We start from the raw sequence: 27,862 nt of genomic DNA, 5'->3' as shown, positions 1-27,862 counted from the left end.
GCAGAGAGAAAGTGGCATCACTCTCGCTGTGTAATCCACTGGCCACTGTAAGCCTATGACCTTGGTAGCACTCTGGTGACTGGACAGTGGACACACACAGTGTAGATGAGATGTGTTATGTCCAATGTATTGCTTGAGTCTATAACCTTTAAAGAGCACTGACTTATGTCAATGGGGGAATGGTATTCTTGAGGAAAAATAAGTAGGAGGAGTGCTTCAGGTATTCCAAAACAACCACAGGTGCTCTTGGGGGGGAAGAGTAATTGAAAAGCTGAAGGAAGAATTATAACCACAAATTAGGTGCTAAATGACATATCAAAATCCAAACACTCTTGTGGGTTTGAAAGTTAATAAGCCTCTAATGTGTAGCCTAAGACATCATTAAAATACACCAAGTAGGTGCATCGGCTTACACTTATTTGTGTAGTTCAGTATCCTAATAAAATACTATGCTAAAAAATACTTAATCAGGGTGTCTCATTCTGTCTCAGACACCCTGATGAAGCCATAAGCTGCATCTTAACTTTCAAACCCACGAGAGTGGCTGGATTTGGCCATTAGCACCTATTTGTCATTATAATTTTTCCTTTAGCTTTTCGAGGGTATGGTATTGCCTAATAAATACCTAAATGGCACATCATAAATAATGACATAACAAATAAGTTCAAATTTGGGGGCCAAATTGCATCTTTCAGAAAATACACCACTTGCTGAACAATTTGACAGGGACTACCGTTAGGACCCTGAGGGGAAGCAGCATTCCCTCCCTCGTTGAATTGGATGACAGGACTGGGGTGGCCTCTCGTGCTACAGTGTTAGTGTTGAACGGTTCGTCCGTCTGAGAAAGGATGTGAGAAGAGGAGGAGGCTTGCGGTTTCTGTAGCAAGCATGCGGCTTTGTTAGATTCTGTGGATTTTAGACACCGGCTTTACATGCAATGTATTTGTGCTAAATGGAATTCGTTTTTCCCTTTTTCGTTTTACCGGATACATTCTTATAGCTTGGAATCGAGTGTTTTCCTGTGCGGCTCCGTTCATTGGTAAACTAGCGGTTGCATCAGTCGACTGTCAATCAAGTCGAGGCTCTCTGCACCTGGTATTAATTTAAATTTGCCGGTGTATTTTCGTGAACATTGAGTTTTGGAGCAATCCTTTTCTTTTAGCCTTTGGCAATTTCAATAACCGAGAGTTTATTGTGCAGCCTATTGACAAGGTAAGATTGTAACCGTAACTCAGGCTACTGTACCCCTAGTTATATTAACAGCGGACTGTATCCCCGGAAAATTTCAACATTGTATCTTGACGGCGCAAGGAGGAACTCGCCTACAAGTACACGGTCCTCTTGATTACTGTATCAGTGATTGCCAAAGCGTTGTTTGACTGCTGTCTTTTGGCGCGCGTTGGCTCCTCCAAGCAAGCCCTATTGTCCATCTGCTATTGTTTACTACTGCGGATAGATCAAAACATTAACAGATCGAACATGTCGCTCAGCAGAAGTATTGAATGGGAACACTTTGAGGAACGGGACAAAACGCACCGTTCATCAAGGGCTAACGGCTCGGGATCCCAGTCCGGCTCCAGAGGCAACGGTCTCGTGCCAAGCCCGGCGCACAGCGCGCACTGTAGCTTTTACCGAACGCGCACGCTCCAGTCGCTCACCTCCGAGAAGAAAGCCAAAAAAGTGCGGTTCTACCGAAATGGGGACAAATACTTCAAGGGTTTGGTGTATGCCGTGTCCAACGACCGTTTTAGGTCATTGGACGCCCTGCTTATGGAGCTTACCCGGTCTCTCTCGGACAACGTCAACCTGCCTCAAGGTGTCCGGAGCATCTACACCGTGGACGGCAGCAAGAAGATTAGCAGCCTGGACGAGTTAGTGGAGGGTAAGGACACGCAGTCACCACCGGCCCCCTCCCCACACACACAGCCCAGTCCTACAAATGACATAATAAATAATGTAGAGATCAATACTCGCGCATATTGATGAATGAGCGGATTGATCCAAGGAACTCATTATTAGATTTCACCAGACACTCCTATCTCTCAGGTTTCATCATACAATCTTATAAACCATTTCATTTTTTACATTTTTTATTTCTCCTTTATTTAACCAGGTAGGCTAGTTGAGAACAAGTTCTTATTTACAACTGCGACCTGGCCAAGATATTGCTTGTCTTCAGAGTTCCACCAGCTGTTTTACATTGACTCCTTGTTCATACATATGCAGGTGTATTCTGCTATCAGCATTCCCCTTGCGAAGAAGACTAGCTATTGCTGCATTATAGGCTTATTATACTACATTATAGCCTATTATACTACATTATATTCTATTCCACTACATTATGTGATATAGTAGTATAATAAGGCTATAATGTAGTTATGCTATTATATGATAATGTAGTATAATAAGTCTACAATGTGGTATAATGAGGCTATTATGTAGTATAATAAAGCAATTATTAATAGCCTCATTATACTACATTATAGCCTGACTATACTACATTATAGCCTCTTTGGGCAGCAGGTAGCCTAGCTGTTAGAGGCCAGCCAGCAACCAGAGGGTTGCCAGTTCAGATCCTGGGTCCGAACGGAAAAATCTGTTAGGAAGTGAGCTGGCAACTAGAGGGTTGCTGATATCAAATCCTAGATGCAATTGCCTGCCATGATGCCCTTGAGCAAGGCACTTAACCCCCTCAACAACAACTCACGGGTGCGGGGGGACTACCTCCTGGGTACCTCTCCAAAACCTGTATGTATGCGTCTTTCTGAGGGTTTGGGTTAAAAGCGGAAGTCAAATTTCGGTTGGACCTTGTGTGCAATTGACCAATAAAGTGATTTTAATTATACTACATTATAGCCTCATTAGTAGGATTCAGGCCTATAGAGTATATGCCAAGTAGAGATCTTCCTCTCTTAGTCATTTTACAGTAAAGTCATATGTAAATACAGTAAACAGGTTTACTACTGTAATGCAATTGTAACCCATGTAGTCAGTCGTGGACATGCCTCCCAAACTCTAGGATAGATGATGTCACGTGTGGCTCAGTTAGTAGAGCATGGAGCAAGCACCAGGGTTGTGCGATTGATTCAGTATGGAAAGTGTATGCACTCATTACTGTAAGTCACACTGGATAAGAGTGTCTGCTAATCTTGAGATCATTAGTCTCTCTTTAATCAGCAGGTCTTCCTTTTTGGTTAAGCAGTTGTGACACACACATGACCCAGTAGTAGTGTGCAGCCATCATAGTGTCACGCCCTGACCTTAGTTATCTTTGTTTTGTTTTTTCTTTTGGTTAGGTCAGGGTGTGACAAGGGTGGTTGGTTTAGTTTTTGTATTGTCTAGGTGTTTTTTGTCCTGTCTAGGGTTTTTGTATATCTATGGGGGTTTAGTATGTCAAGGTCTATGGTGGCCTGAATTGGTTCCCAATCAGAGACAGCTGTTTATCGTTGTCTCTGATTGGGGCTCCTATTTAGGTTGCCATTTTTCCATTTTGGTTTTGTGGGTTATTGTCTGTGTAGTTGCATGTCAGCACTCGGTTTATCATAGCTTCACATTAGTTTTAAGTGTTCTTTGTTTATTAAAGAAGAATGTATTCTTATCACGCTGCGCCTTGGTCTCATCATTACGATGAAAGTGACACAGAGCGTAAAACATGGACGTGTCCCCCTCTGCACCCCCTTCATACCTCTGCCAATGATCTGTTCACTTTGAACATGATGGAGGAGAATGGAAAAGGTCAACATTGAGGTGTAGAGGAAGCTGTTATTATAACTGTACTAATAGACAAAATAAGATATGTACAACTACTTCCAATGGTCAGGTCATACCATTATTATATTACAACATGACTTATTAGCTCAGTCATTTCATAGGAATGCTTAATAAAGAATCATGTATATTGTCCCAACTAGACCCTACACAACTAAAGGCAAATGAATTCAGTAAGTGTGTGAGTATTATTCCAGAAATGTATGCAAAGGTTAGAGCTCTCATTAGAGCTCTCGGCAGATTTTCTATATATATATATATATATATATATATATATATATATATATATACCTACACCGCAATGGTGGCTGGTGGGAGGAGCTATAGGAGGAAAGGCTCATTTTAATGACTGGAATCAAAGGAACAATATTAAACATATGGAAACCACATGTTTGACTTCGTGCCATTGATTCCATTCCAGCCATTAAAATGAACCCGTCCTCTTAGGGTAGCCTAGTGGTTAGAGCATGGACTAGTAACCAAAAGGTTGTAAGTTCGAATCCCCGAGCTGACAAGGTACAAATCTGTCGTTCTGCCCCTGAACAGGCAGTTAACCCACTGTTCCTAGGCCGTCATTGAAAATAAGAATTTGTTCTTAACTGACTTGCCTAGTAAAATAAAGGTAAAATTAAAAATAAATAAATTATAGCTCCTCCCACCAGCCTCCACTGCTACACAGTGGTTCTGTCTGTGTGTGAACCTCTCTGTGTCGCAGGCTGCAGCAGTGACAGTGGCCGGTGTCTGGGTAATACGTTAATCTTCGTGTTGAGTTCTGCTGTCTGACCTGTGACCTCTCTACGATCCTGTCTTAGCGTGAAAGGTTACGGTTATCGCACCATGGTAGCTCTGTCATAATCAAATCAATCCATAGCAAAGAGAGATGAGTGTGGGACTTGTCTTTTCATTTGTATACTGCAGCTTATCTCCTGACTCCCGTTAGTCAGCACCTCCAGCTATAGGCTGTGATTTGTCTTTACTTCACTGCTGTCCTTTTCTCCTGACCCCTCTCTCCTCTCTCCTCCCCGTTTATTCTCAGCTGACATCCTTCCTTCCTTCTTCCAAATATAAGCCTCTGCACTCGTTCCTCCGCCCATGTCCCCAGAGAGGATGGGGTGGTAGATTTAGGTCAGAGCCCAATCCTGTGGCTGGGAGACACATTGCATCACTTCTGGTTGGGCTGGCAGGAAGGAGAATGGGTGCTGCCGTGGGACAGTGAGTGTGGTAGAAGATGGACTGGCACCAACACATAGCCAGGCCTACTACTTCTGCCTCACCTCTGGATGTAATGCCTGTTTTCTGCCAAGTAACCGTTCAGAGTGGAAGCTGGAATCCTCCTGGCAGGCATCACACTTTCTCTGCTCTGATTTGAAAGGAAAGCCAAGTCACTTTCTCTGGCTGTCAAAACTTGTTGTTGTTCTCATCTTGGGGGTATTTGGGTTTATACTGCAGTAGGTATAGTGGCCTGCGAGGTCATACTCTAGGTACTGTGGCTAATGAAGAGTTCTGTGTAGGTTTTACCTTATTATAGGAGTAGAGTTTGAGCTCTTAAGCCAATCCTATTGGACATTTGATATGGTGCCAAGTTTATTTTGGAACCCCTCTAACCATTCCATTCTTTCTACTGTAAAACAATGACTGGACTCAAGTCATTCCATAAACAGTACACAGGTTGGGTTCCACTCAAGAAGTCCCCTCTTTACTGTAGAGATGCCATTGGTCGGGATGATAAGGCCTAATTATCGTAGCCTCCTCAGTAACTTATGTTAGTGGGTTGCGGCTGTACCCTCGGTGGCTGTCACCTTGTCCTCCTGCTGTGATATGGAGAAATAGGGCACGGCTGTTGTCAGGGGTCAGGTCACAGAGACAGGAGGAATGCAGTCAATCCGTCAGAGGATTGTCTTGGCCTGGCTGTGAATGAGGCCTTTTGACTGGAGATGTTGGAGGCCGAACACCAGAGTCTTGTCTTTGTGTACTCAGCCATCAAATGGATGTGTGTGTTTGTGTGTGTGCTCCCAGCCCCATTGATTGAGGACTACTGGCCCAGCCTGGCCTGTTGTGTGAACCTCATCAAGCCCCATTCATTCATTCATATGTGATCCCTGGACGATGGATGGGATTACCCTGTGACATCCACCACACTCTGCTGTAGTGTGCTTATTGAAATGACAGTGAGGCATTGGATTGGATTCAAACCAAGCCAAACCACGATAGTTGTCTTATGCTACACCGATTGTGTGCCATTTGAGGAGGACTTTCAATCAAATTAAATGTAATTATAAAGCCCTTTTTACCTCAGGCTGGGTTTGTGACATCGGCTAACACCCCAAACAGCAAGCAATGCAGATGTAGAAGCACAGTGGCTAGGAAAACCTCCCAAGAAAGGCAGGAACCTAGGAAGAAACTTAGAGAGGAACCAGGCTCTGAGGGGTGGCCAGTCCTCTTCTGGCTGTGCCGGGTGGAGATTATAACAGTACATGGCCAAGATATTCAAACTAGAGATCGACCGATTAATCGGAAATCGGTCTAATTTTTGGACACCTATTTGGCATTCTTATTCTTATTTTCAATGACGGCCTAGGAACAGTGGGTTAACTGCCTTGTTCAGGGACAGAACGACAGATTGTTACCTTGTCAGCTCAGGGATTTGTTTTTACAACCTTCCCGTTACTGGTCCAATGCTCTAACCACATGCCTTACATAGCACTCCACGAGGAGCCTGAGTGGCACGCTGACTACCTGTTACGCGAGGGCAGCAAAAGCCAAGGTAAGTTGCTAGCTAGCATTAAACTTATAAAAAACAATCAATCTTCACATAATCTCTAGTTAACTACACATGGTTGATGATATTACTAGTTTATCTAGCGTGTCCTGCGTTGTATATAATCGATGCGGTGCCTGTTATCGAATCACAGCCCTACTTCGCCTAACGGGTGATGATTTAGCACTGTCGTTTCTCCAAACCTAACCATAAATATCAATGCCTTTCTTTAAAATCAATACACAAGTATATATTTTTCTAACCTGCATATTTAGTTAATATTGCCTGCTAACATGAATTTCTTATATTTAGGGAAATTGTGTCACTTCTCTTGCATTCTGTGCAAGCAGTCAGGGTATATGCAGCAGTTTGGGCCGCCTGGCTCGTTGCGAACTGTGTGAAGTCCATTTATTCCTAACAAAGACCGCAATTAATTTGCCAGAATTGTACATAATTATGACATAACATTGAAGGTTGTACAATGTAACAGCAATATTTAGACTTAGGGATGCCATCTGTTAAAATAAAATATGGAACGGTTCTGTATTTCACTGAAAGAATAAAAGTTTTCGTTTCGAAATGATAGTTTCTGGATGACCATATTAATGACCAAAGGCTCGTATTTCTGCGTGTTATTATGTTATAATTAAGTCTATGATTTGATAGAGCAGTCTGACTGAGCGATGGTAGGCACCAGCAGGCGTTTTGTCAGCAGCTCTTCGCAATGCTTCAAGCATTGAGCTGTTTATGACTTGAAGCCTATCAACTCCCGAGATTAGGCCGGTGTAACCAATGTGAAATGGCTAGCTAGTTAGCGGGGTGCGCGCTAATAGCGGTTCAATCGGTGACGTCACTCGCTCTGAGACTCGGAGTAATTGTTCCCCTTGGCTTTTGTGGAGCGATGGGTAACAATGTTTCGAGGGTGGCTGTTGTTGATGTGTTCCTGGTTCGAGCCCAGGTAGGGGCAAGGAGAAGGACAGAAGCTATACTGTTACACTGGCAATACTAAAGTGTCTATAAGAACATCCAATAGTCAAAGGTATCAGAAATACAAATGATATAGAGAGAAATAGTCCTATAATACCTATAATAACTACAACCTAAAACTTCTTACCTGGGAATATTGAAGACTCATGTTAAAAGGAGCCACCAGATTTCAAATTGTTCTCATGTTCTGAGCAAGGAACTTAAACGTTAGCTTTTTTACATGGCACATATTGCACTTTTACTTTCTTCTCAAACACTTTGTTTTTGCATTATTTAAACCAAATTGAACATGTTTCATTATTTATTTGAGGCTAAATTGATTTTATTGATGTATTATATTAAGTTAAAATAAGTGTTCAGCATTGTTGTAATTGTCATTATTTCAAATGTATATAAAAAAAAACGTCCGATTAATCGGTATCGGCTTTTTTTGGGGTCCTCCAATAATCGGTATCGACGTTTAAAAATCATAATCGGTCGACCTCTAGTTGATAGATGACCAGCAGGGTCAAATAATAATATTCAGTGGTTGTAGCGGGTGCAACAGGTCGTGCTAATAGTAAATGTCAGTTGACATTTCACAACCGATCATTCAGAGTGAGAGAGGGAACTTAAATTCACACAGGACACTGGATAAGACAGGAGAAATTCTCCAGATATAACAGACTGACCCTAGCCCCCCGACACAAACTATTGCAGCATAAATAAGGTGGCTGAGACAGGAGGGGTTGGGAGACACTGTGGCCCCGACCGACGATACCCCCCGACAGGCCCAACCAGGAAGGATATAAACCCACCCACTTTGCCAAAGCACAGCCCCCACACCACTACAGGGATATCTTCAACCCACTGGTGAATTATGATGCACCTGATCCCAAGTCGGTCCTTTGATGAGATCCCAATGTATGTAATAAGCTCATTGATTTAACATCAGACTTCACTCATGGGAAAACATTGCTTGTTTAGATGACACCATAGTGTTAGGGACAACATCAGACAAACACATTCTCAATCCATGACCTCTCACTTACCCCACTGAGTGATGGCATATGTGTGTATTTGCTCAGTGATGGATCAGCGCACACACTGATGGATCTGCCCCCTCTCCTCCATAGTGACCAGCTGATGTTTGGTTAGGGAGCTGTTTAAGGGGCTGTGATTCTCAGCTGTTGTCCACATGAGGCCCTGCTGTAGGGCCACTAAAGGGTATCACCCACCCAGGGTCCGCTAACCTCTCTGGTGATGCTGCACCTGAGACCCCCCTCTCGTCCCCAGAGGTGTTAGGGACTGTCACCCCAGAGCCCCCTTCAGAAGGCCACCTGTTTCTCCAGGCTTTCTGATCTGAATTGATGATGGCTCCGGGTCTCATTTGGTGTCATCGTTTTCATCTGTTCGGGTCCCCCAGCTGTGGCCTAGCATCGTTAATTAGCCTTTGTTTAATTGGTAGATGAATAAATCCAGGCGTCGTGGGACTCGCCGTCTCAGAAGTCTCTTCCTCCTCCTTTCCATCCCTTTTTCTTTTTGTCTTAACGCAAATGAGAGGAACCATGACAAGAGCAGTAGATAATACTGAAATGTCCAACATGAAAAGGTAGAGTTGTAGTTGAAAAGATAACAGATTGATATTAACCTCATGTCGATGGTCCTGGTTTAGGTTGATCTCAGCGGGGTGTTGGTGATCTTATGACCAAAGGATCTTCATTTTTTTCAGTCGTGGGTCTGGGTATTGAGCTATTTTGGAGGGTTAGACATCGTCTTCACACCACTCTCGCATATGACTCCTTTCCCTGACTGATGACACCTTTATTTAAGCAAGCTGTTCTTCTGTCTCCATGGTGACTCCTTCACTGTTGTCTTCCTGTTCCTGGATGACTGACTGCTGAGAATAGGATGTTTTGGTTATCAAATAATAAGAGCAAGGTTGACTGCATTAGGAAAAAAACTCAAATTTACCTTAGCTTCTGTAAGCTTTCTATACGGTTCTAGATGGATAGATTCTGTTCATTCATTGTTCGTTCCCCTTCAGGTCCTTTAGATTCCCCTCTCTCCCTCTTGTACAAACAATAACAATGTTTTCTCACCTTAGTTCATTTAGTGTGATTTAGCATCACATCTCTTTGACCATCTCTATCTCTTACATATAATAACGTTTTCTCACCTTTCTTAGTTCAGTCATGTTGTCAGCGATCGGTGCCTTGAGCTGGTAAAAGGTCAGATACGTAAGTATAGTGCTATGTCATGACAGAGCAAGGACAACCTTAAATTCCATGATGAATGATTAGATGTTAGCCATGCCCAGAATGTGAAAATAAAAATCCTGCATGTGTTGTCCTCCCACAAACCGCCTTCAAACACAATCACCCACCCTCACATCCTCCTCTTTCCCTGATTGTGGTTCCATTTATCAGCCTTTTGAGTCGTCAAATGAATTTGGCCTTGGCTTGAGGGGAAACACAAACACATTTGCTAACTGTTCCAATGGAATGCGGGCTAGGAGAAGGAAAAGACTTAGCTTTGGAGAGTATCCAATGCGGCAGGCCGAGAGAGCTCACAGAGAGGGCCGAGTTACACTGGCTGGCTGGCCTCCGTCTCAATGTGGCTTTTGTTTCCACTGGGGAACCTTAACTCCTTGTCATCCACAGTCAAGCCGACTAGTTACTTTCCACGTCGTGTGGCTAATTAACACTCCTTTAGTCATTTAGAATGAATGGTTATTCATTGACAGTTGTAAAGTATCATTCAGAGCTGGAAAATGGATGGAGTTGATTACTGTAGCTTCAATAACTAAATTGCCCTACATTTGATAAGCAGTTTTTATAAACTGTTGATTCAACGATTTTTATGAAATATATATATATATATATATACACTGCTCAAAAAAAAAAAGTGATTTTCCACCATAATTTGCAAATAAATTCATTAAAAATCCTACAATGTGTTTTTCTGGATTTTTTTTTTTCTCTTCTCATTTTGTCTGTCATAGTTGAAGTGTACCTATGATGAAAATTACAGGCCTCTCATCTTTTTAAGTAGGAGAACTTTCACAATTGGTGGCTGACTAAATACTTTTTTTGCCCCACTGTGTGTGTGTGTGGGTGTGTATATATTTATTTATTTATTTATTTTAAAGAAGCTTAAATTCTAACTACTTCTTCCCTCTTCCTCCCTTTAGGTGAGAGCTACGTGTGTGCCTCCAACGAGCCATACCGCCGAGTGGACTATACCAAGAATGTTAACCCTAACTGGTCAGTGGGCATCAAGGCCGGCCAGTCCCGCTCCCTGTCCTCCCTCAGCACCCTGGTAAAGGGGGAGCTGCAGCGTAGTGAGGCCAGCCTGGGCACCAGAGACTTCATCAAGCCCAAGCTGGTGACTGTCATCCGCAGCGGGGTCAAGCCCAGGAAGGCTGTGAGGATCCTGCTGAATAAGAAGACGGCCCACTCCTTCGAACAGGTGCTGACCGACATCACAGACGCCATCAAGCTGGACTCCGGGGCGGTCAAACGGCTCTACACACTGGAGGGAAAACAGGTAAGATGGTAGTAATTCTGTAGATGCAACAACATGGTTACTTCCTATAGCACAAGGGTCTCAAATCCAATCCTGAGGTATATGATGTGGTTATTTTGCCATTTCTTTCCTTCTCCTAAATGGCTTACAGACAGTTGTGTTCAACATATGTGGCCCATGCAGCAATCAAACCGTCAACCTTGATGTTGCAAGTAATGAATAACGATACTTCAGGGACTCTATATTAGACTATGTTGGGTTAATCCCAACGCTGCACTGGAGATGGGAATCAGTACCAGATGGGATATCCATATTGAGTTCTCTGGTCAAAGGTCTTATTTATAGCATAGATGCTTCATGATTTATGAGTTTCAGCTGTATCAGCACTCAACCGTTATACTATCGCTAATCAACACAAACCCCATGGTGCACTACAAGTATCTCCATGAGTCGACCAAATCAACAAACTTCATGCTTTGTTTGGAATACAGTCAGTTTTTGTGAAGGACCGTTCGCTTAGAAGTATACAAGACATTGAGACATCTAATGTAGCAGTGAAGGTTTCAGTGCTAGACAAGGCTAAAGAAAAGAGAAGCAGTATCCCCCAAAATCCCATTCCTTCTATCTGAACTCTGAATATTGTCCTGGCAGAGAACACAGTTGACCCTTCTTTCCTGACAGATTCCCAGAGCCGGCGGGAATCTTCACGGACTGGCCTGAGAAGTGACTCATGAAAATAATTATCCTTATCCTCTCAGACAGTCAGGCCGGCCAGCCCGACATACTGAAGCCTCTATTCAGAGGAGGCTCTGTATCAGGAGGAGAGGCAGGGTCTGGATGATTTCTCCCTCTCTCTCTGACAGAGAAGACAGTTTATGCAGTACAGTACAGTATGCACTTTCAGTATCTGCACCTGTTTGCTTTTGTTTTGTGGCAATGAACCAGTCTTGCAGCACAAACTGAAATACACGGCAGTATTGGGCCAGAAATGTCTGTCCAAGCTTGATTTTCAGCCCAGAGAGATGTTTTAGGTACACGATCAGTGATTCACCCCTTCAGTCCAACTCTGGCCGCTTATTACTCGGCCGTCCACAGAGAGTACAGGGATGGAACGACAGACAGAACGAGAGGAGAAACAAGCGATGACTGAAAAGATCAGCCATCACCTCTGAATCGACGGTCTCGCTTACTCCCTGTGGTACTCAACATCGCTGCTCTTTCAAAAATGGCCAAGCATAGGCTACAGCATGATGGATCCTTGGGAATGCCCCATTAGATATCCACCCCGGTACTAATTCAGTCCCATGTCTGTGACAGAAAGACTACTGACTCCTTGTCTGTCTTTATCCCTTCATGGATCGCTTAAACAGATTTGACAGTGCTGTGGGCTGAGACTTCATCATAAATGATGATGCAACACAGCTGCAAGTTGACTGGGACGTTTTCTCCATTCATCCGTTAACATTTAGTGTTGTCGGCACTAGACAGGGAGAGGAGGAATCCTGTTTTGTGTCGAGATGAAGCAGAGAGACTGGGTGTGCGAGAAAGAGGGAGTGCCTTTCCTACTCTGTCCTTGGGGACCGCTTCAGGCAGGCGACTCGCAAGGGCTGTTTGGAATGCAATGTGGCGGGCGGTTTGACTGCGACGCGCACTGATGATGTCACAGGGGATTTGCCTGAGGAAGCCGGTGGTAAATCCAAACGAGCGCTGCAGGGCTGTCTGGAATGCAGGCTGACTCTCTCTGGGATTTCACAGGGAAACCTCCTCTTTCCAATCTCCCTGTTTTTTTGTATATTCTAACGCTATGCAAAAAAATTGTCCATGAGCTGCCAGGCATATGCAAATGACACGATTATGCTAATGCATGAATGAAACGTGTTGGCTCCAACAATACAGTTGTTCTCGCTCACAGAGAATGTTAAGTGTGGCTTTGTCTGTAGCTTTCAGTTCGATTACAGTCAGTTCTATAGCATTTAGTTATTATGCTGCTTGCAATTTGTTATGCCAGCGCTCCATTTGAAACTATGGGTTACTGCATATACTTGTAGACAGGTTAGCTGACAACGTCACAAACATTGCACACGCTTCATTGGGGCAGAAGTCCGTGTGTTGTGATTCTGGATGTCCAGATAGCTAGCAACAGTAACAAGAAGCTGCCATGTGGGGAATCGTAAGCTTGTTTTATCTTGTTCTTGATACCATGTCTTGTTTTGACTGATGTCACGTCTATGCTAATATGGCTACAATTCACTAGCTAGTAACTGTAACAATGTATTTGAGAGACAACACGTGCTCATTGTGCAAATGTATGTATGTTTTCAGTAAACATTGAAGACTAAATATAGTTCACATGTTATCAACAATCTATGCCGACCCCATCTGTTTTGCCCCATAGTTGCGCATGCGTTGGTTTTGTTGCAAAACAACCAACCCGTCTATAACCATGACAACAATAGAAGAGTTGGCTGCTGCACATACAGTATTGGACCCAGGCTAGCTCAAAGGACAGTACACAACCCTAACAGCAGCCCAGGCCTGTGGCGCTCTGAGGGATGGCCCATGTGCTTAAACACCATTTAAAAATACCTGGCAGCCAATGGCACTACAGCCATCTCACCAATGTGTATAGCATAATGAATGGAGTCTACAGTAACTCCTACCATCGTTGAGAGATAGGAAGCACTCATTTTGAGTTTTAGCAGATCAATATTTCAGACGTAAGATGCTGTAATATCTTGTTGTTCATTATAAATTGATAAGGCCCATATTGTTCCATTCTCTCTGAGCTGTTTTCATGAGTTTGAGTTGGTAACGCACTGAGCATGGGTTGTTAAGGTCGTTCTCCGTTACCCAGACCATCTACTGTATGTTCAACTCCTGAGAAGGATTGCTCTTCTTCCTGTCATATGCTTTCGTAATGATCCACTCCATTGATTGATTTATATAACCATATAAACAGCCCTTTCAGTCCTGATAGAGGGCTGATTGGGGATCCTCTGTTGCATGTAATGGCATATACCAGGACACCACATCCTACACGACTCCATCGAATGGGAACTCCAATACAATAGTTTTCTGTCACTGAGGAGGATCAATGGGGACTGTTTAAAAGCAGATGATCCCTTGTGGTTAATGGGGAGGTATTCATGGCCCTATAGCTGAGTAACTGTGTCCTTTTGATTCAATGAGGCAGATCATAGGAAAGGCCAACTCTGTGTTTATCACAATGAGGTTGGTTGCACTTTAATTGGGGAGGACGGGCTCGTGACAATGTCTGGCACGGAATAGGTGGAATGGTATCAAATGCATCAAACACATGGTTTCCAGGTGTTTGATTCTATTCACTCCATTCCAGACATTATTATTAGCTGTCTTTCCCTCAGCAGCCTCTGCTTGTGTGTATCTAATCAGAGCTGGGCGCAAAACAGGATGTACACACATGAAGCTGTGTCATTCAAAACATGTATTCAAAATGGAGGTCAATGTAGGGGCATTATGGCTGTAAATATCTTGTTTAACTTAGTGATCCCTTCGCGCGCCAACGGGATTGATTGGACAACACACAGTGAAATAGCAGCGTGCCAAATTCAAAAACAGAAATACTCATAATAATAATTAATGAATCATACAAGTGTTATACATCGGTTTAAAGATGAACTTCTTGTTAATCCAGCCACAGATTTCAAAAAGGCTTTACGGCTAAAGAAAACCATGCTATTATCTGAGGACAGCACCCCATCATACAAACACATGAAAATCACATTTCAACCCGACAGGCGTGACACAAAAGTCAGAAATAACGATATAATTCATGCCTTACCTTTGAAGATCTTCTTCTGTTGGCACTCCAATATGTCCATTAAACATCACAAATGGTCCTGTCGTTTATATCTCCAAAATGTCAATTTATTTGGCACGTTTGATCCGAAAAACACTGGTTCCATAGGGTTATTCTATGGGTCTGGTGTTATAACAGGGTTATTCTATGGGTCTGGTGTTATAACAGGGTTATTCTATGGGTCTGGTGTAAAGATATTATCATGTTATAACAGGGTTATTCTATGGGTCTGATGTTATAACAGGGTTATTCTATGGGTCTGGTGTAAAGATATTATCATGTTATAACAGGGTTATTCTATCGGTCTGATGTTATAACAGGGTTATTCTATGGGTCTGGTGTAAAAACAGGGTTATTCTATGGGTCTGATGTTATAACAGGGTTATTCTATGGGTCTGGTGTTATTACAGGGTTATTCTATGGGTCTGGTGTTATAACAGGGTTATTCTATGGGTCTGATGTTATAACAGGGTTATTCTATGGGTCTGATGTTATAACAGGGTTATTCTATGGGTATGGTGTTATAACAGGGTTATTCTATGGGTCTGGTGTTATAACAGGGTTATTCTATGGGTCTGGTGTTATAACAGGGTTATTCTATGGGTCTGGTGTTATAACAGGGTTATTCTATGGGTCTGGTGTTATAACAGGGTTATTCTATGGGTCTGGTGTTATAACAGGGTTATTCTATGGGTCTGGTGTTATAACAGGGTTATTCTATGGGTCTGGTGTTATAACAGGGTTATTCTATGGGTCTGGTGTTATAACAGGGTTATTCTATGGGTCTGGTGTTATAACAGGGTTATTCTATGGGTCTGGTGTTATAACAGGGTTATTATATGGGTCTGGTGTTATAACAGGGTTATTATATGGGTCTGGTGTTATAACAGGGTTATTATATGGGTCTGGTGTTATAACAGGGTTATTCTATGGGTCTGGTGTTATAACAGGGTTATTCTATGGGTCTGGTGTTATAACACGGTTATTCTATGGGTCTGGTGTTATAACAGGGTTATTCTATGGGTCTGGTGTTATAACAGGGTTATTATATGGGTCTGGTGTTATAACAGGGTTATTATATGGGTCTGGTGTTATAACAGGGTTATTATATGGGTCTGGTGTTATAACAGGGTTATTATATGGGTCTGGTGTTATAACAGGGTTATTCTATGGGTCTGGTGTTATAACAGGGTTATTCTATGGGTCTGGTGTTATAACAGGGTTATTCTATGGGTCTGGTGTTATAACAGGGTTATTCTATGGGTCTGGTGTTATAACAGGGTTATTCTATGGGTCTGGTGTTATAACAGGGTTATTCTATGGGTCTGGTGTTATAACAGGGCTATTCTATGGGTCTGGTGTTATAACAGGGCTATTCTATGGGTCTGGTGTTATAACAGGGTTATTATATGGGTCTGGTGTTATAACACGGTTATTCTATGGGTCTGGTGTTATAACACGGTTATTCTATGGGTCTGGTGTTATAACAGGGTTATTCTATGGGTCAGGTGTTATAACAGGGTTATTCTATGGGTCTGGTGTTATAACAGGGTTATTCTATGGGTCTGGTGTTATAACAGGGTTATTCTATGGGTCTGGTGTTATAACAGGGTTATTCTATGGGTCTGGTGTTATAACAGGGTTATTCTATGGGTCTGGTGTTATAACAGGGTTATTCTATGGGTCTGGTGTTATAACAGGGTTATTCTATGGGTATGGTGTTATAACAGGGTTATTCTATGGGTATGGTGTTATAACAGGGTTATTCTATCGGTCTGGTGTTATAACAGGGTTATTCTATGGGTCTGGTGTAAAGATATTATCATGTTATAAGAGGGTTATTCTATGGGTCTGATGTTATAACAGGGTTATTCTATTGGTCTGGTGTAAAAACAGGGTTATTCTATGGGTCTGATGTTATAACAGGGTTATTCTATGGGTCTGATGTTATAACAGGGTTATTCTATGGGTCTGGTGTTATACCAGGGTTATTCTATGGGTCTGATGTTATAACAGGGTTATTCTATGGGTCTGGTGTTATAACAGGGTTATTCTATGGGTCTGGTGTTATAACAGGGTTATTCTATGGGTCTGATGTTATAACAGGGTTATTCTATGGGTCTGGTGTTATAACAGGGTTATTCTATGGGTCTGGTGTTATAACAGGGTTATTCTATGGGTCTGGTGTTATAACACGGTTATTCTATGGGTCTGGTGTTATAACACGGTTATTCTATGGGTCTGGTGTTATAACAGGGTTATTCTATGGGTCTGGTGTTATAACAGGGTTATTCTATGGGTCTGGTGTTATAACAGGGTTATTCTATGGGTCTGGTGTTATAACAGGGTTATTCTATGGGTATGGTGTTATAACAGGGTTATTCTATCGGTCTGGTGTTATAACAGGGTTATTCTATGGGTCTGGTGTAAAGATATTATCATGTTATAAGAGGGTTATTCTATGGGTCTGATGTTATAACAGGGTTATTCTATTGGTCTGGTGTAAAAACAGGGTTATTCTATGGGTCTGATGTTATAACAGGGTTATTCTATGGGTCTGATGTTATAACAGGGTTATTCTATGGGTCTGGTGTTATACCAGGGTTATTCTATGGGTCTGGTGTTATAACAGGGCTATTCTATGGGTCTGATGTTATAACAGGGTTATTATATGGGTCTGGTGTTATAACAGGGTTATTCTATGGGTCTGTTATAACACGTTATTCTATGTCTGGTGTTATAACAGGGTTATTCTATGGGTCTGGTGTTATAACAGGGTTATTCTATGGGTCTGGTGTTATAACAGGGTTATTCTATGGGTCTGGTGTTATAACAGGTGTTATAACAGGGGGTTATTTATTCTATGGGTCTGGTGTTATAACAGGGTTATTTATAACTTATTCTATGGGTCTGGTATTCTATGGGTCTGGTGTTATAACAGGGTTATTCTATGGGTCTGGTGTTAAAGATAATCATGTTATAACAGGGTTATTATATGGGTCTGATGGGTCTGGTGTTATAACAGGGTTATTCTATGGGTCTGGTGTTATAACAGGGTTATTCTATGGGTCTGGTGTTATAACAGGGTTATTCTATGGGTCTGGTGTTATAACAGGGTTATTCTATTCTATGGGTCTGGTGTTATAACAGGGTTATTCTATGGGTCTGGTGTTATAACAGGGTTATTCTATGGGTCTGGTGTTATAACAGGGTTATTCTAATAACAGGGTTATTCTATGGGTCTGGTGTTAAACAGATATTATCTGGTGTTATAACAGGGTTGTAGTAAAGATATTATCATGTTATAACAGGGTTGTAGTGTAAAGATATTATCATGTTATAACAGGGTTGTAGTGTAAAGATATTATCGTGTTATAACAGGGTTGTAGTGTAAAGATATTATCGTATAACAGGGTTGTTAAAAGATATTATCGTGTTATAACAGGGTTGGGGGTTGTAGTGTAAAGATATTATCATGTTATAACAGGGTTGTAGTGTAAAGATATTATCATGTTATAACAGGGTTGTAGTGTAAATATATTATCATGTTATAACAGGGTTGTAGTGTAAAGATATTATCATGTTATAACAGGGTTGGAGTGTAAAGATATTACCATGTTATAACAGGGTTGGAGTGTAAAGATATTACCATGTTATAACAGGGTTGGAGTGTAAAGATATTACCATGTTATAACAGGGTTGTAGTGTAAAGATATTACCATGTTATAACAGGGTTGTAGTGTAAAGATATTATCATGTTATAACAGGGTTGTAGTGTAAAGATATTATCATGTTATAACAGGGTTGTAGTGTAAATATATTATCATGTTATAACAGGGTTGTAGTGTAAAGATATTACCATGTTATAACAGGGTTGTAGCGTAAAGATATTATCATGTTATAACAGGGTTGTAGTGTATACCGTGGGTCGTTGTTTCCACATTTTTATTTAACCTTTATTTAACGAGGCAAGTCAGTTAAGAATAAATTCTCATTTACAATGACGGCCTACCAGGGAACAGTGGGTTAACTGGTCAATTTGTAAGTCGCTCTGGATAAGAGCGTCTGCTAAATTACTTAAATGTAATGTAAATGTAAATGGTTCCAACTCGCGCAACATGACTACAAAATATCTAATAAGTTACCTGTAAACTTGATCCAAACATTTCAAACAACTTTCCTAATCCAACTGTAGATATTTTTAAACGTAAATCTATAAAATTTAACACGGGATAAACTGTGTTCAATACCGGACATAAAAACAAAGTGGAGCGAGCTTTCAGGTCGGGCGCCCTTAACTTCTTACGGATAGGTGGGACAGTTGCGTCTCACTTGTGCAAAAAACAGGGAAAATGCAGCGCGGCAAATTCAAGAAAATGATATGAAATCAAACTTTCATTAAATCACACATGTAAGATACTCAATTTAAAGCTACACTCATTGGAAATCCAGCCAACATGCCAGATTTTAACAAGGCTTTTCGGCGAAAGCATACGAAACTATTATCTGATGACAGCACCAGCAGTAAACAAAGGGGATAGCATATTTCAACCCTGCAGGCGCTACACAAAACTCAGAAATAAAATATAAAACATGCATTACTTTTGACGAGCTTCTTTTGTTGGCACTCCAATATGTCCCATAAACATCACTATTGCTCCTTTTGTTCGATTAATTCCGTCCATATATATGTAAATGTCCATGTATAAAGCGCATTTGATCCAGAAGAAAAACAGCTTCCAAAAAATGCAACGTCACTACAAAATATTTCAAAAGTTGCCTATAAACTTTGCCAAAATATTTCAAACTACTTTTGTAATACAACTTTAGGTATTTTTAAACGTTAATAAACGGAACTGATAATAGGAACTGATAACCAGTTTCTAAGACGAGAACTCATTGAAAAGAGAGTGACTTAAAAAAAAAAAACATTCCTGGATGATTTGTCCTTGGTTTTGCCTGCCAAATAAGTTCTGTTTCACTCACAGACATAATTTCAACAGTTTTAGAAACTTTAGTGTTTTCTATCCAAATCTACCAATTATATGCATATCCTAGCTTCTGGGCCTGAGTACGAGGCAGTTTACTTTGGGCACACTTTTCATCTGGACATGAAAATAGTGCCCCTAGCCTTAAGAATTTTTAAAGGACATCCATCCCAGCATGATCCCATACTTGTCCGTATAACCTTGTGTTTACAAATACTTACCATAAGTGAGTCATATAAATACTCAGACATTGATATTTGCCTGATTGCACATTGTTATATGAAGTGTCATACTTGCAATGCTCGGCTGAGAATGTCCCCCCAACTGTTGTTGTCTCTGACCAGGCAGAGATCAAGAGTTAAGCTAAATCAGTCCCTGCCACCTGCTCATGAAACCACCAGGCACCAGCCCCTCTCTGGCATGGGATGAGGGTATGGGACAAGGGAACAGACAGGAAACTGGCCCCATTGGAACAGATAGTAAACCGGCCAATAGTCTTTTCTCTCTGACCATACTGTGGCCTGCTGTCTACTGTAACTGTAGTCTTGTCAAATCCTCTACATGATTATCGAAAACTTCAATAAGCACTTCTCAACGGCTGGCCATGCCTTCCGCCTGGCTACTCCAACCTCGGCCAACAGCTCCGCCCCCCGTAGTTCCTCACCCAAGCCTCTCCAGGTTCTCCTTTACCCAAATCCAGATAGCAGATGTTCTGAAAGAGCTGCAAAACCTGGACCCGTACAAATCAGCTGGGCTTGACAATCTGGACCCGCTATTTCTGAAACTATCTGCCGCCATTGTCGCAACCCCTATTACCAGCCTGTTCAACCTCTCTTTCATATCGTCTGAGATCCCCAAGGATTGAAAGCTGCCGCAGTCATCCCCCTCTTCAAAGGAGGAGACACCCTGGACCCAAACTGCTATAGACCTATATCCATCCTGCCCTGCCTATCTAAGGTCTTCGAAAGCCAAGTCAACAAACAGGTCACTGACCATCTCGAATCCCACCGTACCTTCTCCGCTGTGCAATCTGGTTTCCGAGCCGGTCACGGGTGCACCTCAGCCACACTCAAGGTACTAAATGATATCATAACCGCCATCGATAAAAGACAGTACTGTGCAGCCGTCTTCATCGACCTCGCCAAGGCTTTCGACTCTGTCAATCACCAAATTCTTATCGGCAGACTCAACAGCCTCGGTTTTTCGGATGACTGCCTTGCCTGGTTCACCAATTACTTTGCAGACAGAGTTCAGTGTGTCAAATCAGAGGGCATGCTGTCCGGTCCTCTGGCAGTCTCTATGGGGGTGCCACAGGGTTCAATTCTCGGGCCGACTCTTTTCTCTGTATATATCAATGATGTTGCTCTTGCTGCGGGCGATTCCCTGATCCACCTCTACGCAGACGACACCATTCTATATACTTTCGGCCCGTCATTGGACACTGTGCTATCAAACCTCCAAACGAGCTTCAATGCCATACAGCACTCCTTCCGTGGCCTCCAACTGCTCTTAAACGCGAGTAAAACCAAATGCATGCTTTTCAACCGATCGCTGCCTGCACCCGCATGCCCGACTAGCATCACCACCCTGGATGGTTCCAACCTTGAATATGTGGACATCTATAAGTACCTAGGTGTCTGGCTAGACTGCAAACTCTCCTTCCAGACTCACATCAAACATCTCCAATCAAAAATCAAATCCAGAGTCGGCTTTCTATTCCGCAACAAAGCCTCCTTCACTCACGCTGCCAAGCTTACCCTAGTAAAACTGACTATCCTACCGATCCTCGACTTCGGCGATGTCATCTACAAAATGGCTTCCAACACTCTACTCAGCAAACTGGATGCAGTCTATCACAGTGCCATCCGTTTTGTCACTAAAGCACCTTATACCACCCACCACTGCGACTTGTATGCTCTAGTCGGCTGGCCCTCACTACATATTCGTCGCCAGACCCACTGGCTCCAGGTCATTTACAAGTCCATGCTAGGTAAAGCTCCGCCTTATCTCAGTTCACTGGTCACGATGGCAACACCCATCCGTAGCACGCGCTCCAGCAGGTGTATCTCACTGATCATCCCTAAAGCCAACACCTCATTTGGCCGCCTTTCGTTCCAGTACTCTGCTGCCTGTGACTGGAACGAATTGCAAAAATCGCTGAAGTTGGAGACTTTTATCTCCCTCACCAACTTCAAACATCAGCTATCCGAGCAGCTAACCGATCGCTGCAGCTGTACATAGTCTATAGGTAAATAGCTCACCCTTTTTCACCTACCTCATTCCCATACTGTTTTTATACTGTTTTTATTTATTTACTTTTCTGCTCTTTTGCACACCAATATCTCTACCTGTACATGCCCATCTGATCATTTATCACTCCAGTGTTAATCTGCAAAATTGTATTATTCGCCTACCTCCTCATGCCTTTTGCACACATTGTATATAGACTGCCCATTTTTTTCTACTGTGTTATTGACTTGCTAATTGTTTACTCCATGTGTAACTCTGTTGTCTGTTCACACTGCTATGCTTTATCTTGGCCAGGTCGCAGTTGCAAATGAGAACTTGTTCTCAACTAGCCTACCTGGTTAAATAAAGGTGAAATAAAAATAAAAATAAAAACATGTAATACAATATACAATATCTCTGTACTGGTATGTACTGTATTCAGCTTCTCTGGTAGAGTTCTCTGGGATTTTACTTGGATGTATGTAGTACACATGAGTGGACTTTTTTAATCTACTGTGTTTTAGGACCATAATAGTAAATCTGTTTGGCTTCTAAAGGCAATTAGAATAGTGTCAATTTAGAGATTTAACTGCTAAATTGTAATTATTTCACCACTATGGCCTATTTATTGCTTTACCTCCCTTATCTTACCTCATTTGCACACACTGTATATTGACTTTTTTCTATTGTGTTATTGACTGTATGTTTGTTTATTCCATGTGTAACTCTGTGTTATTGTTTGTTTCATCCTACTTTGCTTTATCTTGGCCAGGTCGGAGTTGTAAATGAGAACTAGTTCTCAACTAGCCTACCTGGTGAAATAAAAAATGAACTGCAGAAGCCTGAATCCTTACCCTTAAAGAACAGAGTTGGACTATAATGGATGCCGTCCACTTCAATGACCGCCATTCAGTCAATGGAATTTAATTTGATTTTGATTTCTGAAGGAAAATTATTCAGATAACCAGAGTAATATTTGTAGTTTTCTGGTCATATTTTTTAAGTTCATGCCTTTGTAAATTCATCAAACTGTTGTGTCTGAGTAAATAAGCAATGCTTATACCTAGAACTTCTGATTATGTTAAATCTTTAGCAGTTAAATGGTTAACTACATGATCTATGGGCTTTTGCTTTTCCACTTCTTCTCCTTGTCCAATCTGCCTGTCTGCCAAGTGAACTCTCTACATTAGTCTGGATAATCTGACAGGACTTGCCCTCTCTCTGACAGCGCCTCTCTCCAGCTAAGCTGCTTTTCACGCTCTGAGATGCTCCCCATGCTCACGTCTTTGGACGGGCATGTCTCCTGTGATTCCCTCTAAAACAGACTCTGGAGGGGGTTGTCTGTGTGTGTCTGTCTGTGTGGCAGTGATGAGGTATTGTTGTTTGTCCCCCCGTGGCTGTAACATTGTGTCACTCACTATTACGTCTGATGTGTCCTGTGAAGGGTGAGAGGCATGGCCTTGAGAAGAGCCATTTCAGTGTGTCCTTTTTATATAAGCTCTGTATTATAGTAAAGGGGATGCTTTTGTTATCAGAGAGAAGGGGTTCTCTTCTCAAGTGTTCGTTTCCCCTCAAATAATTAAATTCAGTATTTAATCCAAAACATTGGATTCTAAGTCTTTAATGCTATCACACTGTTTTGGCTGTGTAAGAACATCATATATCCTTCAAATGAGAGCCTTGTACGGTTAGCGTAGCCGCTAGCGTATTAGATCCCAAAGCCCCAGAGACATGTCTCAAAAAGCCCATCAAATGCCTCACCCTTGGGCTTAGCAGCCAGCGCTAACAAGCTACCAGCGCTAACACATGAAGGACGGCCCAACTACAGCCTAGCCCAGCCTGCCATCTGCTCCTCCTCCAAACAATCAAATCGATGGTCCCAGGCAATGTCTGTGTCTGTAGGGGTCTGCCAACCAACACCCTCCCTTAGCTCCCCTACCAGGGCCCTGACCATCACTAGATAATTAAACGTATAAATTGAGGGAGTGCGTGTGTGTTCGTGCGTACCTATGTGTGTAGGGGGTTAAAGTGCAGCTTGTGTGTGTACTCTATTTGTAAACACAATGCACTCTCAGTTCAGCTCTCTCTCGGTCTCTACTTGATTGCTAAGCTGCTAGCCTGGATGAATGTTAATTGATATCCTCTGGGCTACATCGGGGCCAAGAGACTCAGCTGCTGCTTTGAGAGAGAAACTTCTCTCTGTTTTACATCTCAAAGCCGCGTGGAAGAAAGAAAGAACGGGAGCTCTTTGGCAGGAGGTGGGATTGAAGAAAGTGCCAGCTGTCCTATAAACATTGTAGAGTGAATTGTTTTGTTTATTCCCGCTTAACTTCACTGCCATTTGGCCTCTGGAAGGAAATGGATAGGGAGATGCTGTAGGAGCTACCGTATAGTGCAGTCCACTGCAGGAGCTGATTTGATAATCAATGTCCCCCCTTGTGGGATTGTAAGAAAGCATGCATGTGTACACACACACACCTGTAGCCGTATTCATTTTACAACTTTTTCACAGCGTATGGACAGCACATGGTTCTATTATCCCCCCAGTCAGCAACCATTGGTAATATATCTGGCTATATTATGGCACCAGTGTATCATTATCACAGTGAATGGCTGCCAGTAGGACCATTATGATGGACCATTATGAAGGACCTGACTACATCATCAGAATTGTATGAGCACAGATGAGGATCTGGCCAAGGCCAAGGGATGAGAGCACAGGGAGGGAGGGAAGTAAGGGAGGTAAAGACTCCCCCCTCCCCCAACCTAGTCAGCCTGCAGCATCACCACTCCAGACCCTCTTCTCCACCTATACAGTGGTCAAGGGGTCTGAAAGTTACTACATGATTCCATGTGTTATTTCATAGTTTTGATGTCTTCACTATTATTCTACAATGTAAAAATAAAGAAAAACCCAAGCTTTTGACTGGTACTATATATACACTGCTCAAAAAAATAAAGGGAACACTTAAACAAACTCCAAGTCAATCACACTTCTGTGAAATCAAACTGTCCACTTAGGAAGCAACACTGATTGGCAATACATTTCACATGCTGCTGTGCAAATGGAATAGACAACAGTTGGAAATTATAGGCAATTAGCAAGACACCCCCAATAAAGGAGTGGTTCTGCAGGTGGTGACCACAGACCACTTCTCAGTTCCTATGCTTCCTGGCGGATGTTTTGATCACTTTTGAATGCTGGCGGTGCTTTCACTCTAGTGGTAGCATGAAACGGAGTCTACAACCCACACAAGTGGCTCAGATAGTGCAGCTCATCCAGGATGGCACATCAATGCGAGCTGTGGCAAGAAGGTTTGCTGTGTCTGTCAGCGTAGTGTCCAGAGCATGGAGGCGCTACCAGGAGACAGGCCAGCACATCAGGAGACGTGGAGGAGGCCGTAGGAGGGCAACAACCCAGCAGCAGGACCGCTACCTCCGCCTTTGTGCAATGAGGAGCAGGAGGAGCACTGCCAGAGTCCTGCAAAATGACCTCCAGCAGGCCACAAATGTGCATGTGTCTGCTCAAACGGTCTAAAAACAGACTCCATGAGGTTAGTATGAGGGCCCGACGTCCACAGGTGGGGGTTGTGCTTACAGCCCAACACCGTGCAGGACGTTTGGCATTTGCCAGAGAACACCAAGATTGGCAAATTCGCCACTGGCGCCCTGTGCTCTTCACAGATGAAAGCAGGTTCACACTGAGCACATGTGACAGACATGACAGAGTCTGGAGACGCCGTGGAGAACGTTCTGCTGCCTCCAACATCCTCCAGCATGACCGGTTTGGCGGTGGGTCAGTCATGGTGTGGGGTGGCATTTCTTTGGGGGGCCTCCATTTGCTCGCCAGAGGTAGCCTAACTGCCATTATGTACCGAGATGAGATCCTCAGACCCCATATGCTGGTGTGGTTGGCCCTGGGTTCCTCCTAATGCAAGACAATGGTAGACCTCATGTGGCTGGAGTGTGTCAGCAGTTCCTGCAAGATGAAGGCATTGATGCTATGGACTGGCCCGCCCGTTCCCCAGACCTGAATCCAATTGAGCACATCTGGAACATCATGTCTCGCTCCAACGCCACGTTGCACCACAGACTGTCCAGGAGTTGACGAATGCTTCAGTCCAGGTCTGGGAGGAGATCCCTCAAGAGACCATCCACCACCTCATCAGGAGCATGCCCAGGCGTTGTAGGGAGGTCATACAGGCACGTGGAGGCCACACACTATTGAGCCTCATTTTGACTTGTTTTAAGGACATTACATCAAAGTTGGATCAGCCTGTAGTGTTGTTTTCCACTTTAATTTTGAGTGTGACTCCAAATCCAGACCTCCATGGGTTGATACATTTGATTTCCATTGATAATTTGTGTGATTTTGTTGTCAGCACATTCAACTATGTAAAGAAAAAAGTATTTAATAAGAATATTGCATTCATTCAGATCTAGGATGTGTTTTTTTAGTGTTCCCTTTATTTTTTTGAGCAGTGTACATATATGTATATATACACACACACAGTTGAAGTCGGATGTTTACATACACCTTAGCCAAATACATATATAAACTCAGTTTTTCACAATTCCTGACATTTAATCCCCTTTACTTTAAGAATGTGAAATAGAATAATAGTAGAGTGATTTATTTCAGCTTTTATTTCTTTCATTACATTCTTAGTGGGTCAGAAGTGTACATGCACTCAATTAGTATTTGGTAGCATTGCCTTTAATGTGTTTAACTTGGGTCAAATGTTACGGGTAGCCTTCCACAAGCTTCCCACAATAAGTTCCTCCTCCTGACAGAGCTGGTGTAACTGAGTCAGGTTTGTAAGGCCTCCTTGCTCGCACATGCTTTTTCAGTTCTGCCCACAAATTTGCTATGGAATTGAGGTCGTCTTTGTGATGGCCACTCCATTACCTTGACTTTGTTGTCCTTAAGCCATTTCGCCACAACTTTGGAAGTATGCTTGGGGTCATTGTCCATTTGGAAGACCCATTTGCGACCAAACTTTAACTTCCTGACTGATGTCTTGAGATGCTGCTTCAATATATCCACATAATCTTTCTCCCTCATGATGCCATCTATTTTGTGAAGTGCACCAGTCCCTCCTGCAGCAAAGAACCTCCACAATATGATGCTGCCACCCCTGTGCTTCATGGTTGGGATGGTGTTCTTCAGCTTCCCCCTTTTTCCTCCAAACATAATGATGGTCATTATGGCCATGATGGTCATTATGGCCAAACAGTTGTATTTTTGTTTCATCAGACCAGAGGAGATTTCTCCAAACAGTTGTATTTTTGTTTCATCAGACCAGAGGAGATTTCTCCAAAAAGTACAATCTTTGTCCCCATGTGCAGTTGCAAACCGTAGTCTGGCTTCTTTATGGCGTTTTGGAGCAGTGGCTTCTTCCTTGCTGAGCGGCCTTTCAGGTTATGTCGACATAGAACTTGTTTTACTGTGGATATATATACATTTGTACCTGTTTCCTCCAGCATCTTCACAAAGTCCTTTGCTGTTGTTCTGGGGTTGATTTGCACTTTTCGCACCAAAGTACGTTCATCTCTAGGAGACAGAACACGTCTCCTTCCTGAGAGGTATGACGGCTGCGTGGTCCCATGGTGTTTATACTTGCGTACTATTGTTTGTACAGATGAACGTGGTACCTTCAGACGTTTGGTTCATCCTTGGGATCAATTTCCAGACTTGTGGAGGTCTACATTTTTTTCTGAAGTCTTTTTAAAAAAAATTCCATGATGTCAAGCAAAGAGGCAGTTTGAGTTTGAAGGTAGGGCTTG

At 42.6% G+C, this 27,862-nt stretch overlaps 1 protein-coding gene across 1 annotated transcript in view; it reads left to right on the top strand.

The window, feature by feature from the left end:
- Positions 1 to 745: 745 nt before the first annotated feature.
- The window catches only part of LOC118377924 (serine/threonine-protein kinase DCLK2-like), a 95,995-nt gene continuing 68,878 nt past the window's right edge, over positions 746 to 27,862 (top strand). Inside the window, exons 1-2 of the mRNA XM_052485236.1 lie at positions 746 to 1,882; positions 10,686 to 11,041. Coding sequence (XP_052341196.1) covers positions 1,480 to 1,882; positions 10,686 to 11,041 — 759 coding nt within the window. The 5' untranslated portion in view covers positions 746 to 1,479. The remainder of the gene's footprint in view (positions 1,883 to 10,685; positions 11,042 to 27,862) is intronic.

Source organism: Oncorhynchus keta, chromosome 29 (assembly GCF_023373465.1).
Source record: "Oncorhynchus keta strain PuntledgeMale-10-30-2019 chromosome 29, Oket_V2, whole genome shotgun sequence".
Classification (NCBI taxonomy): Eukaryota; Metazoa; Chordata; class Actinopteri; order Salmoniformes; family Salmonidae; genus Oncorhynchus; species Oncorhynchus keta.
Note: the sequence above shows the minus strand (reverse complement) of the source record. Positions and strands in the feature narration are given on the sequence as shown.